Genomic DNA, 13422 nt, shown 5'->3' with positions numbered 1-13422 from the left:
AAAGGAAAAAAGTGAAGTAATGTTAAATAATATTCTGCCCGAATCTTTATGTACAGCCAACTGTATGATAAGTATCAGCTAAAGAGATTCTAATTTCTTTGTTAATGGTATTCTTTTTAAATCAATAGAATGCATATTTGTCAAAAAATTAAATCGACCAGATTTGATTATCAATAATAAAAAAGAAACCACTGAATTGTTTAAAATTGAAAAGGTCGTAAAAAAAAAAGGGGGGGGGGCGGAGAAATAGCATGGAGGTAAGGCGTTTGCCTTTCATGCAGAAGGTCATCGGTTCGAATCCCGGCGTCCCATATGGTCCCCCGAGCCTGCCAGGAGCGATTTCTGAGCATGAAGCCAGGAGTAACCCCTGAGCGCTGCTGGGTGTGACCCAAAAACCAAAAAAAAAAAAAAAAAAAAAAAAAAAAAGGTCGTAATGATAACAATTTCATTTAATTCATTCTGTTCTGGAGAAAAGTCTTTGTTCAAATGTTAAGCAATTATTTTGTTTTCATCATGTTCTTTTGTATTTGAGACATTCAACAGAACAAATGTTTAAAAAATGACAGGAGTATACATAATCTTTTGTAAGAAAATACTTGGTTTGGGTTCCTTTTTACTATGTAATGTGTACACAGTAAAGGTATTTTTAAATTCAATTAAAATTGAATGGCTAAAAGGGATTCAAAGTTATGATGATGATTCTTGAATATTAAACTGGAATATTTTCCAGGGAGAGAACAATTAGAACCCTAAGGATCTTGCAAATCAAATTGCATTTTATTTGAAATATCATCTGCACCATCGCCCTCTCTCTATGTGACCACCACTTGGATCTCCTCCCCAAGGCTAATCTCAAATATCCCTTTTTCTATGCAATTTTTTTTTTTTTTTGGAGATCAGTTTAATGTGGACAGAGCAGGCAGTGGTGCCCCAGGGTTAGGCAGGCAGGGAACTAAATTGGTGGGTGGCAGGCCCTTTCTGTGCAATTTGGGGGGTGGTTTACACCCAGAAGTGCTCAGTGGTTACTCCTGGCTCTATGCTTAGAAATCACTCCTGGCAGACTTGAGCAACCATATAGTTGCCAGAGATCAAACCCAGATCAACTACATGCAAAGACGTCCTCTCTGCTGTGCAATCTCTCTAGCCCATCGAGTTATGCCTTTCAGAGTTCCATGCCACAAACTGAATGTAAAAATATTAATATTAATAGGAAATAGACTCTGTGTCCCAAAACCAGAAAAGGGGCGTTACTAGACAAGTTAGTTATCTATAAATATAAAACCTTGTATTTCTAAAATACAAAACAAAAGTAAAACTTGAATTTACATTACTTTCTATACTTCAAGTCATGCCAGCTTGTTTCTATTTAGGCCAAGCTGTACACTGAATTGAGAGGTTTTTCTTTTATTTAGTTTTCAGTCTGTTCTCAAGCGTTGCATTAAGTAAAGCAAGTATTGTCTGAAGTCTGTCCCAAGCAGGCTGTTAAAATTCTATTTTAATTTTTCTATTTCCAGAATCACAAGATGCCAAATTACAAGCTCACTTATTTTAATATGAGGGGGAGAGGAGAAATTATTCGCTACATATTTGCATATTTAAATGTGAAGTACGAAGACCACAGAATAGAACAAGTGGATTGGCCTAAAATTAAATCAGGTTTGTAGCTCAAATATAAGTCTATGAATATGTGGGAAAACATATTTCCAGAACCTCTGTCTTTCCACAGGGAAATTAAAAAATAAATTATAATCTAATATATTTTTATATTAAGAAGCAGTTGAGAAGCTTTCAAAAAGCAGGTTATTTTTTTAAGTAAAATTGTTTTATTTAGGAAACTATAGAAGGAGTAAGAGAAAGAGAGAGGAGAAAGAAAAGGTACCTGTTCAAGAAAGAAAAGGGGTTTCTCCAAAGGAAAGAAAAGCTGAAAATATACATCTCAAGTTGAGATGTAAATAATTTTTTCAAGACAGAAAATATAGGTGCTTGAGCAATTATAAGAACTATTGGAGTCAGAGAAAAAATATAGGGGTGAAACGCTCGCCTTGTATGAATGACTGAAGTTTAATACCTAGCATGTGGTCTCTTAAATATTGTCAAGAATGATTCCTGAGCAAAGAGTCAGGAGTAAGCCCTGTCTCAATACAAAAGAAGAAAGAAAGGTAGAAAGAAAGAAAGAAAGAAAGAAAGAAAGAAAGAAAGAAAGAAAGGAAGGAAGGAAGGAAGGAAGGAAGGAAGGAAGGAAGGAAGGAAGGAAGGAAGGAAGGAAGGAAGGAAGGAAGGAAGGAAGGAAGGAAGGAAGGAAGGAAGGAAGGAAGGAAGGAAGGAAGGAAGGAAGGAAAGAAAGAAAGAAAGAAAGAAAGAAAGAAAGAAAGAAAGAAAGAAAGAAAGAAAGAAAGAAAGAAAGAAAGAAAGAAAGAAAGAAAGAAAGAAAGAAAGAAAGAAAGAAAGAAAGAAAGAAAGAAAGAAAGAAAGAAAGAAAGAAAGAAAGAAAGAAAGAAAGAAGAAAAAGAAAAGAGAATACATTGTGACCTAAAAAAGTTTTCTATTAAAAGTGAAACCACCCATCACCTATTGGAACTGGAAAGATTGTAAAGGGGGTAGGGTGCTTGTTTTGTATGTGGCCAACCCACTTCAATCCCTGGGAATCCCAAATGTCTTCTGAGCACCACCAGGAGTAATTCCTAAGCATCACTAGGTATGGCCCAAACGCAAACAGAAAAGTGAAAATACTCAGGTTTCATCACTGGCAATCCACATGGTCCCCTGAAATCTGCCGGGAGTGATTCCTGAGCACAGAGCCAGAAACCTAAACACAGTGAGGTTTGGCCCCAAAGCAAACAAACAAAAATTAAAGTGAAAATACATATATCATAGAAAAATAACAGAAAGATAATACAGCATATCCCATTAGGAAAACTAAAAAGAGGAATAATAACAACTGACAACTGAAAATAGGTGAAATTATTTGTTTATTAATTTATTTTATTTGGGGCCACACCTGGCAATACCCAGTTGTTATCCTGGCTCTGCACTCAGAAATAACTCTTGGTCTGTTTAGGCGATCATGTAGTGGTGCTAGGAACCATACCCATGTCAGCTGCATTCAAGGTAAGTGTCCTACCCACTGAACTATCTATTACTCCAGTTCCCTAGATTGATTTATTAAAGAAATTTATACTATTCTGACAGTGTATTAGTTATATTTCTATAGAAAAACAAAAAAATGTTAAAAGTATTTGAACATATTTTTTTTTAGTTCTTCATATTCAATTCTACCTTGACTTTTCTTTGGTATTCATAGCAGAATTGCTGAATTTCTTGATATTTTCCCAGATTTCCCCAGTTAAAGGAAAGCTTAATGCTTGTGGTGGCTAACATACATTCTCAAAATCCTTAATAAAGAAAAACACACAAATATAGCCATCTGAAAGAGAATAAAATGAAGTTCTCTTGCATAAAATCCCGAATCTCCCCCAATATTTACTGTGCCTATGCAAAAAAAAAAAATAGAAGCACAAATTAATTTTTTTTGTTGTTGTTTGGGAAACCATGGTTATTGTTTGGTTGTTGTCTTTATTGCTGTGGTGCTTTTTGGGTTTTTTGTTTGTTTGTTTTGTATTGTTGTTATGTTTTTTCTTCATTTTTCCCTTTCTTCTCTTAAATTGATATTTAAAGCCTCTAGAAGGACTTCTCCCATTTTTTTGCTTGTTTGATTTTTGCACTTTTTTTTTCTCCCTTCAAATAGAACCACATAACTTGAACCATCTTGTTCTGCCTCATAAACTGAGGGGGGATATAATGGGGGATACCAAGACCAAACAGGTGTATGAACATTGAGTAGAAATAAAAAATGATCATACTTAAACACCAAGTCCAAAGCCAATGACAACAGAATCGAAACCCAACCTACAACAAGCTAGAGGGGACCACTTACTTATACTAGCATACAGGGGGGGGGGGGGCAAAGGAGGGAGATATGGAAAGCATGCTGGGAACAAGGGTGAAGGAAGGACAATATTGGTGGTGGGAATGCCCCTGATTCAATGTCACTATGTACCTAAAATATTACTGTGAAAGATTTGTGATTCACTTTGATCAAAATAAAAATTATTAAAAAAAAAAAAAAAAAGCCCGAGTTAGTACTGTAGTTCTGCTTCATGCCTTGAGGATACTCCTTTCCTCACTCTACCTTAGACGGCTACCAGGATGACAGATCAAAATAAGTCTCCTGGAGCCGAAGCAATAGCACAGCAGGTAGGGTTCTTACCTTGCACATGGCTGACCCGGGTCCGATCCTCCTGCATCCTATATTGTTCCCCGAGCACCACCGAGAGTAATTCTTGAGCACAGAGCCAGGAATAAATAATCCTTGAGCACTGCTGGGTATGGCCCAGCTCCCAGAACATAAGAAGGCAATAAAGTACATGTGTTACAACTAATTACTACTTTATTACTTGTAATAAAGTATTTGCATTACAATTACTAGGGAAAGAGAAAGACAGAGTGAGAGAGAAAAAGAGGGAGAGACAGACAGAAAGAAGTGTGTGCCACAGAGGCGGGTTGGAGGGAACAGCAGAAGGTTAACTTCTGAAATAAAAGAAAAGAAAAAATAAAAATAAAATAAAAAAATAAAATAAATAAATTCTGGGGAAGGATAGGGTATTGGAACACTGTATGATTGAAAGTTAACTAGCAATAACTCTTTAACTGTATCTCATATAATTTCATTTAAAAAGGACTTGTATTGCTTCTACTTACTGCCATTTGCCAAGAACTTAGTCACATGTCATTGGTCCTGCAATTGAATCTGGAAAATACTACGTTTTATGATTAACTATTTGGAGTCTTTTGACATTAGGGGAAAATGAGATCTTAGAGTCTCATCTGCCAAGTTTTGGGAATTCTCTCAAATATTTCATATCCTACCTAAATGATAGCCCCTCTGCTGTGTACACGGTGAATTGTAGTAAAAATTGGAGAGTAAAATCACCTAGTGTGAAAAATGCAAAATGTTCTTCCCATCAAATTGGTAGAGGACACAGTGTATATGTTTAATTTTATCACTACTTTTGTAGTGCTGAAATATTTTTAAAATGACAACTGCTCATAAGAACAAAGAAATAAAATATAAGAGGATAAACTTTCAGATGCTTGCGATCACTCACAGAATAATAAGGTTACTTAGAAGTATGGTAAGAAGTAATGGTAGGAGAAGACATGGAAAGCCAAATCACTTCAGAGATTCCCCACAAGGGTTCAAGGATTGGTGGCAGCAGGCAACTGAAAAACGGAGCTGATCGATAGGTGACTGTGATAGAGATTCACTTCCATGTCTTGAAAGAAGGCAGCCCAATTCATAGCAATTTTATTTGGGATTTTATTTTGTTCATTGAAGTATCTCAGACACCTAGAATATTCTTGGCACATGAATTAGGGGAATATTCAAAGATGCCTTTATTCCTGTGGGAGTTATAGTTCATCTAGAACATAGATAGGAAAGTACAATTGAAGAAATAAAAGTTCATTCTGTTACAGCAGTTCCTCAGATGCTATTGTTTCTTCTAACTCCACTGGGTATAAAACTCAGGAGAAAAACTTAACTCTGGGCAATTTTAAATGAATCCCAATATGTAAGGACTTATTTTCTTGATATTTTGTTTACTGTCACAGTTCCCAGAAACCTAGTAATATCTTCAGTGAGGACTGATTATAGTGTATATTCAAGAGATTACAAATGGTAATTAATTCTTGTTCATCTTCCCAAAACTTAAATATTTGTTGAAAAATTGTGGTTATTTGGTTGTTTAAAAAATTCAGATTTCATGGTTTAGAAGATTTTATATGAATAAAAGTGACTTACTAAGCAATATATACATGATAATTTTCTCTTCTAGCATATGCAGAAAGGCAATTAAAATAGTAAAATCATCCTGTGTGAGTGATGGGTTTGATGGAGATGGGGCAAAAAAATAATAAAATAGTAAAATGACTTACGTGTTAGGATTACTTTAATGATTTTCAATGTAGGCTTTTTTCTATAATCAGGGAATATTTTTCATTTAAAATCTATCTTGAGTCTTCCATATTATATTTGTGCAAACATACTTACTTTACAAGTAAATGAAAATTTAGCTAACCTCTTTTTGTTTTGTTTTGGGGCCACACCTGGCAGTGCTCATGGTTTACTCCTGGTAATGACTCAGAGATCAAATCTGAATCTGCTTTATGCAAGGCAAATGCCCTAATCTGTATTATTGCTTTGGTCCTTAGTTAAATTCTTTATCATTATTTAATGGTTAATTTTTATATCCTTTTAATATAGTTTTAAATAATATTATGATACTTAATGAGATCACAGAAATTAGTAAAACTTAAAAAATCTGTTTAATTTTGAGTAATAAGTAAATGCAAGTATGAGAAACTATGCTACTTTATATATATATATATCACTGTAAACATGGGTTTTAAATCTAATTTTCCCATTCTAGAGCATGTTTTTAGCAAATTGTTTAATTTATGCAATGTAACGATTTCAATAGAAAGTACCTCTAATAAAATTAATCAATAATAGAGAGATAGCATGGAGATAGGCATTTGCCTTGCATGCAGAAGGATGGTGGTTTGAATCCCGGCATCCCATATGATCCCCCAAGCCTGCCAGGAGTGATTTCTGAGCATAGAGCCAGGAGTAGCCCCTGAGTGCGGTGGGTGTGACCCCAACAAAACAAAACAGAAATTTATCAATAATAAATAATCAACAACTCTATATTTTCTAATTTTATTGGATTTTAAAACTATGCTTTGTTCCAGCAATTATTAGTTAAAAAATATAAGCCAATATCATGACTAGTTTCTATTAAGGAAGTTGATTCTTTGGTGTACTTATTTTTCGAAGATCTTCCATTTGGCAAAATCCCCATTTTGGAAGTTGATGGACTCGCTCTTCACCAGAGCCTCGCCATAGCAAGATATTTGACCAAAAACACAGGTAAGGTTTTTCAGATATTATGACTCAATACACACAACTGCTACCTTCACCATAGTCTAAATCTTTGCAACACTGACACCACTTTCTGAGCACTGTGGGGGCTGGCCTTGTGGCCCCGAGTTCTGAGCAAATAGATTTTCAGAGTTAGTGCATACTTTGGGGGTCTGTGCTTACAGATCTTACTGTTTCTTCTTCTCTATACAAGTTTACCCCAATTCCTTATCAGAATCTAACTGAACTATTAGACTAACTGAATGGTATGCATATCATAAATTAAACAAAAAGATTAACAGATGAAAGGCTGAAATTCCTAACTATTAAATCATGCATTTGCTATCCTTTTACTTTAGACACACCAAATAAAAATAAAATGAGCCAAAGAGACAAAGAGAGTAGGCAGGCCACTTGTCTTGCATGTACCCAGACTGGGTTAGATGCCTGACACTATGCATGGTCCCTTGAACCTTGCCAGTGTGATCCTGAGCACAGAGCCATGAGCAGTTGAATGTGGCCGAAACACATCCCTCCCCCCAAGAGGGGGCACAATTGAATTTTTAAATCTAATGGCATTTACTTGAAGACAAATGACAAAAGGAAAAGCAGGTGGGATCATGGTCCTGGGGAGAAGCACCAATCACTTAAGGCTGACAGCCCCCAATGCAATATTAGCGTTTTCTGGCAGGCCAACAACAGGAAATGAAGTCCTATGATTCTTCTTGTTTTTGTTTTTATTTTATTTTGGATTTGGGTCACACCCAGCAGCACTCAGGGTTACTCCTGGCTCAGAGATCACTCTTGGCAGGCTTGGAGGACCAGATGAGATGCCAGGTTTTGAACCACCGTCCTGCACGTAAGACAAATGTCTTACCTTCATGCTATCTCCCCAGCCGTGTGATTCTTGATTCATGCATGCGTAGACTTATTCTCAGACTCCTAGCCTTGTTTAACAATGGCTCTGGCCATGACTATGCATGTTCAAATGTGTCTGCTAAGAATACAAGTTTTTAAAAAATTTTTTTTTAATTTTTTAAAAAACATTTTTATAAAAGGTTTTTTAAATTAATATTTTTATTTAAACACCTTGATTACAAATACGATTTTAGTTGGAATTCAGTCATGTAAAGAACACCCCCCTTCACCAGTGCAACATTCCCATCACCAATGTCCCAAATCTCCCTCCTCCCCACCCCACCCCCACCTGCACTCAAGGTAGGCTTTCTACTTCCCTCATATATAGTTCTCAGTGTAGTTATTTCTCTAAATGTACTCATCACTCTTGTTGGTGAGCTTTATGTTGAAGCTGAACCTTCCAGCCCTCCTCTCTTTTGCCTCTAAGAATTGTAAATATGGGGCCAGGAAGGTGGCGCTAGAGGTAAGGTGTGTGCCTTGCAAGCGCTAGCATAGGACAGACCGCGGTTCGATCCCCCTATATCCCATATGGTCCCCCAAGCCAGGAGCTATTTCTGAGCACATAGCCAGGAGTAACCCCTGATCGTCAAACAGGTGTGGCCCAAAAACCAAAAAAAAAAAAAAAAAAAAGAATTGTAAATATTTCTTTTATTTTTTTTAAAACCAATAGATGAGGGAGGCTATTCTGCATCTATCTCTCACCCTCTGATTTATTTCACTGAGCATAATAGATTCCATGCACATCCATATATAGGAAAATTTTATGGCTTCATCTCTCCTGATGGCTGCATAATATTCCATTGTGTATATATGCCACAGTTTCTATAGCCATTCATCTGTTGAAGGGCATCTTGGTTGTTTCCAGAGTCTGGCTATTGTAAATAGTGCTGCAATGAATATAGGCGTGAAGAAGGGATTTTTGAATTGTATTTTTGTGTTCCTAGGGTATATCCCTAGGAGCGGTATAGCTGGATCGTATGCGAGTTCAATTTCTGGTTTTTTGAGGAATCTCCATATTGCTTTCCATAAAGGTTGAACTAGACGGCATTCCCACCAGCAGTGGATAAGAGTTTCTGTCTCGGGGCAGAGAGATAGCATGGAGGGTAAGGCATTTGCCTTTCATGCAGGTCATCGGTTCAAATCCTGGCGTCCCATATGGTCCCCCGAGCCTGCCAGGAGCGATATTCTGAGCGTAGAGCCAGGAGTAACCCCTGAGCAATGCAGGGTGTGACCCAAAAAACCAAAACAAACAAACAAAAAAAAGTTTCTTTCTCTTCACATCCCCGCCAACACTGCTTGTTCTCATTCTTTGTGATGTGTGCCAATATCTATGGCATGAGGTGGTACCTCATAGTTATTTTGATTTGCATCTCCCTGATGATTAGTGATGTGGAGCATTTTTTCATGTGCCTTTTGGCCATTTGTATTTCTTCTTTGGCAAAGTGTCTGATCATTTCTTCTCCCCATTTTTGATGGGATAGATGTTTTTTTTCTTGTAAAGTTCTGTCAGTGCCTTGTATATTTTAGATATTAGCTTCCTATCTGTTGGGTATTGGGTGAATAGTTTCTCCCACTCAGTGGGTGGCTCTTGTATCCTGGGCACTATTTCCTTTGAGGTCCAGAAGCTTCTCAGCTTACTATATTCCCATCTGTTTATCTCTGCTTCCACTTGTTTGGAGAGTGCTGTTTCCTTCTTAAAGATGCCTTTAGTCTCAATGTCATGGAGTGTTTTACCTACATGTTGTTCTATATACCTTATGGTTTCAGGTCTGAGATCAAGGTCTTTAATCTATTTGAATTTGACCTTTGTGTATGGTGTTAGCTGGGAGTTTGAGTTCGCCTTTTTGCAAGTGGCTAATCAGTTGTGCCTACACCACTTGTTGAAGAGGCTTTCCTTGCTCCATTTAGGATTTCTTGCTCCCTTATCAAAAACTAGATGATTGTATGTCTGGGGAGCATTCTCTGAGTACTCAAGCCTATTCCACTGATCTGAGGGTCTGTCTTTATTCCAATACCATGTTATTTTGATAACTATTGCTTAGTAGTACAGTTTAAAATTAGGGAAAGCAATGCCTCCCATATTCCTTTTTTTTGTTTTGTTTTTGGGTCACACCCTGCAGTGCTCAGGGGCTACTCCTGGATCTATGCTCAAAATAGCCCCTGGTAGGCACAAGAGACCATATGGGATGCAGTTATTCTAACCACCATCTTTCTGCATGAAAGGCAAATGCCTTACCTCCATGCTATCTCTCCGGCTCCCATATTCCTTTTTCCAAAGATTGCTTAAGCTATTTTAGAGTGTTTATTGTTCCAAATGAATTTTAGAAGTGTTTGATCCACTTCTTTGAAAAATGTCATGGGTATCTTTAGAGGGATCACATTAAATCTGTATAATGCTTTGGGGAGTCTTGCCATTTTAATGATATTAACCCTGCCAATCCATGAGCAGGGTATGTGTTTCCATTTCCACATGTCCTCTTTTATTTCTTGGAGCAGGTTTTATAGTTTTCTTTGTATAGCTCCTTCACATCTTTAGTCAAGTTGACTCCAAGATATTTGAGTTTGTGTGGCACTAATGTGAATGAGGTTGTTTTCTTAATGTCCATTTAATAAAATGTTAAAAAAATATTCAGTTGGGGGCTGGCACAATAGCGCAGCAGTAGGGCATTTGTCTTGCATGAGGCTGACCCAGGATGTACCACAGTTCGATCCCCGGCGTCCCATGTGGTCCCCCATGCTAGGAGCGAATTCTGAGCATTACTGGGTGTGGCCAAAAAAAAAAAAAACAACAACAGACAGCAGCAACAACAAAAATTCAGATGAATACAAGCTTCCCAAAAGGAAATCTTTGTGAGTTTAGAAGAGATAGCAATTGCTTCTCACTCTGGAAATTTCCTTCCAAGTAAACTACCATTTGCACTGAGCCTAAAAGACACCTCGAATTTCTCAAATACTGTCTATAGATGAGGATCATCCAGAGCTTCTTAGAGTGGGAGATTATATCTTGTTGGGATACTGGAAAGACACTAGCAAGTATCTTGGGTGTAACTGCAAGCACTTTTTAAATTTTTTTTTGCAAGCACTTTCTATTGATCAAAGAAGAGAAAGTCCCGGTTTTTCTCTGGGAAGTTATGGTGTGGAGGATTAGTAAATCACAGATTGCAGTCTACCCTCACAGGCTGTGGTTCAGTAGGCAGAGTAGAGCCTGAGGATTTGTGTTCTTGTGTTTATCCTTATAAAATCTCCTCAATGAATACCTCAATAAGGATGGCACATGTGAGACTTGTGCAGGGTTACTTCTAAACCAGCACACACATTCTCACTGGAGATCTCCTCACTCGCAAAGCTCTTCGTATAGTCCATCTCTTGTAGGAGGCCTGAGAACTAGCAGCTGACTGGGAAAGCACTTCCAGCCCCTGAGCCCTTCAGGTTGCTCTTTTTATTAGTAACCCTAGACAGTGGGAATTCAATTGTTCCTTTGAAAAAATATTACTCCTGAAGTGGCTCAGTAGACCATCTGGGATGCTAGGGATCAAACCCAGGTCACCACATGCAAGACAAGCGCCTTACCCAGTATACTGTCTCTGTGGCTTCTGGAATTTGCATTCTGAGCAATGCAGTTGGCTTTATTTCTAGTTGCTAAAAATGAATGGAAATAACATGAGAAATAACATGTCAATGGTCCTAGGGACAGAGCCCAAGAGACAGAATGGAGGTTTTGAATTCAAGAAGCCAGACTGGATCCATAGCATGACATGATACACCAAGCATGTCCCCTTAAGCACAACTGAATGTGGCCCAAGAACCAAACCAAAAGGGACAATCCAGTGTGTACATATACATATAATTCAATACACATTGCATTGTATATCTGTGTGCAGGGAAATACTATTCAGTTGTTTCTTTTTAGATAAAATCCTGCCATTTGCAAAAACATGGGGGGATACAAAAGGGTTTTTGTGTTCATGAAATGAGTCAGATTAGAAAGACAAATGCTCCAAACATATGATTTTACTCATATGGAGGAAAAAAATAAAGTGAATGAACAAAATACAGATTAAACATGAAACAAAAGCAACTATTTGGACTATAAGACCAAGTAGTGGTAGCCAAAAGGAAGGGGGGAAGTGAAACAGAACAAAGGGGAGAGTTGAAGAGAAGAGCAGGGACAGGAGAGATAGCATGGAGGTAGGGCATTTGCCTTGCATGCAGAAGGATGGTGGTTCATATCCCAGCATCCCATATGGTCCCCGAGCCTGCCAGGAGTGATTTCTGAGGGTAGAGTCAGGAATAACCCCCGAGCACTGCCAGGTGTGACCCAAAAACCAAAGGAAAATAAAGGGGGGAGAGAGAGAGAGAGAGAGAGAGAGAGAGAGAGAGAGAGAGAGAGAGAGAGAAGAGCATCACGGATTGAGCTCATTGTGTCTCCCACTTCATACTTATATTATAATGCAATATTGCTTCAGTAAAAAACTATTAATAAAACAAAAAACATGGTCTGTGAAACTCACTTTAAGAAAATCTTGCCTAACCACACAGTGAAAAAAAATGGAAGAAATTCTTCAACGTTGCAGGGTTAAGAAATAGAAATATTGGGGTCATTCGAAAAGGAATTCCCTTGGCCTAAGAGAAACAGGGTTTCTCCACCCTTGAAGTATATTGTCATGGGATTAACTATAGACTCCTTTCAGGTTCATTTACTCTCTTCTTGGTGCTTTCGTAGTGTATGGAAGACCCTAATATTTACTGTGCCTGTGCAGGAGGGAAGAAAAAAGAAAAAAAATGGCAAAAAGCATATTTTTTTTATTTATTATCTAGTTTTTGCTGATTTATTTGTTTTGGTGAGGTTATTGAAGTTGTTGTCTCCGTTCATATTTATTTTTTTTCTTCTTTTCTTTTCTTCCTTATGTGCTCTGCCATGTTTTTTTTTATCTCAAGATAAAATGTGGGCTGGAGAGATAGCACAGCGGCGTTTGCCTTGCAAGCAGCCAATCCAGGACCCAAGGTGGTTGGTTCGAATCCCGGAGTCCCATATGGTCCCCCGTGCCTGCCAGGAGCTATTTCTGAGCAGACAGCCAGGAGTAACCCCTAAGCACCGCCGGGTGTGGCCCAAAAGCCAAAAGCCAAAAGCCAAAAAAAAAAAAAAAAAAAAAAAAAAGATAAAATGTACCTTTATGTGGTGCTTATCTTTATTGCTGGAGTGTTCACTGGATGTTTTATTTGACACTTCTTTTTGTACTGTTGTGGTGTTCCACCGCCTTTTTCTCCTTTGTCTCTCAAAACTAGGATGAGAGTTTCCAGAAGGACTCAGCCCATTTTCAGCATATTTGATTTTTTCCCCAGTTTATTACTTTTCTCTTCTTCAAACAAAACCACATAACAGGAACTATCTAGTCCCACCTCCCAACTGGAGCGGGAAATAACGGAGGTACCAAGACCAAACAGGTGTAGGACCACTAAGTAGTTAGCTAGGCACAGAGGGGACCACTTATTCTGGCAGCCCCGTGGGTGAGGGAAGAGGATAT

At 37.9% G+C, this 13422-nt stretch overlaps 1 protein-coding gene across 1 annotated transcript in view; it reads left to right on the top strand.

The window, feature by feature from the left end:
* Window positions 1-1523: 1523 nt before the first annotated feature.
* Window positions 1524-13422, top strand: part of HPGDS (hematopoietic prostaglandin D synthase) — a 30559-nt gene continuing 18660 nt past the window's right edge. Inside the window, exons 1-2 of the mRNA XM_049789985.1 lie at window positions 1524-1656; window positions 6896-6988. Coding sequence (XP_049645942.1) covers window positions 1524-1656; window positions 6896-6988 — 226 coding nt within the window. The remainder of the gene's footprint in view (window positions 1657-6895; window positions 6989-13422) is intronic.

Source organism: Suncus etruscus, chromosome 16 (genome assembly GCF_024139225.1).
Source record: "Suncus etruscus isolate mSunEtr1 chromosome 16, mSunEtr1.pri.cur, whole genome shotgun sequence".
Classification (NCBI taxonomy): Eukaryota; Metazoa; Chordata; class Mammalia; order Eulipotyphla; family Soricidae; genus Suncus; species Suncus etruscus.
The sequence above is the reverse complement of the archived record's forward strand: the minus strand, read 5'-3'. Positions and strand labels throughout refer to the sequence as shown.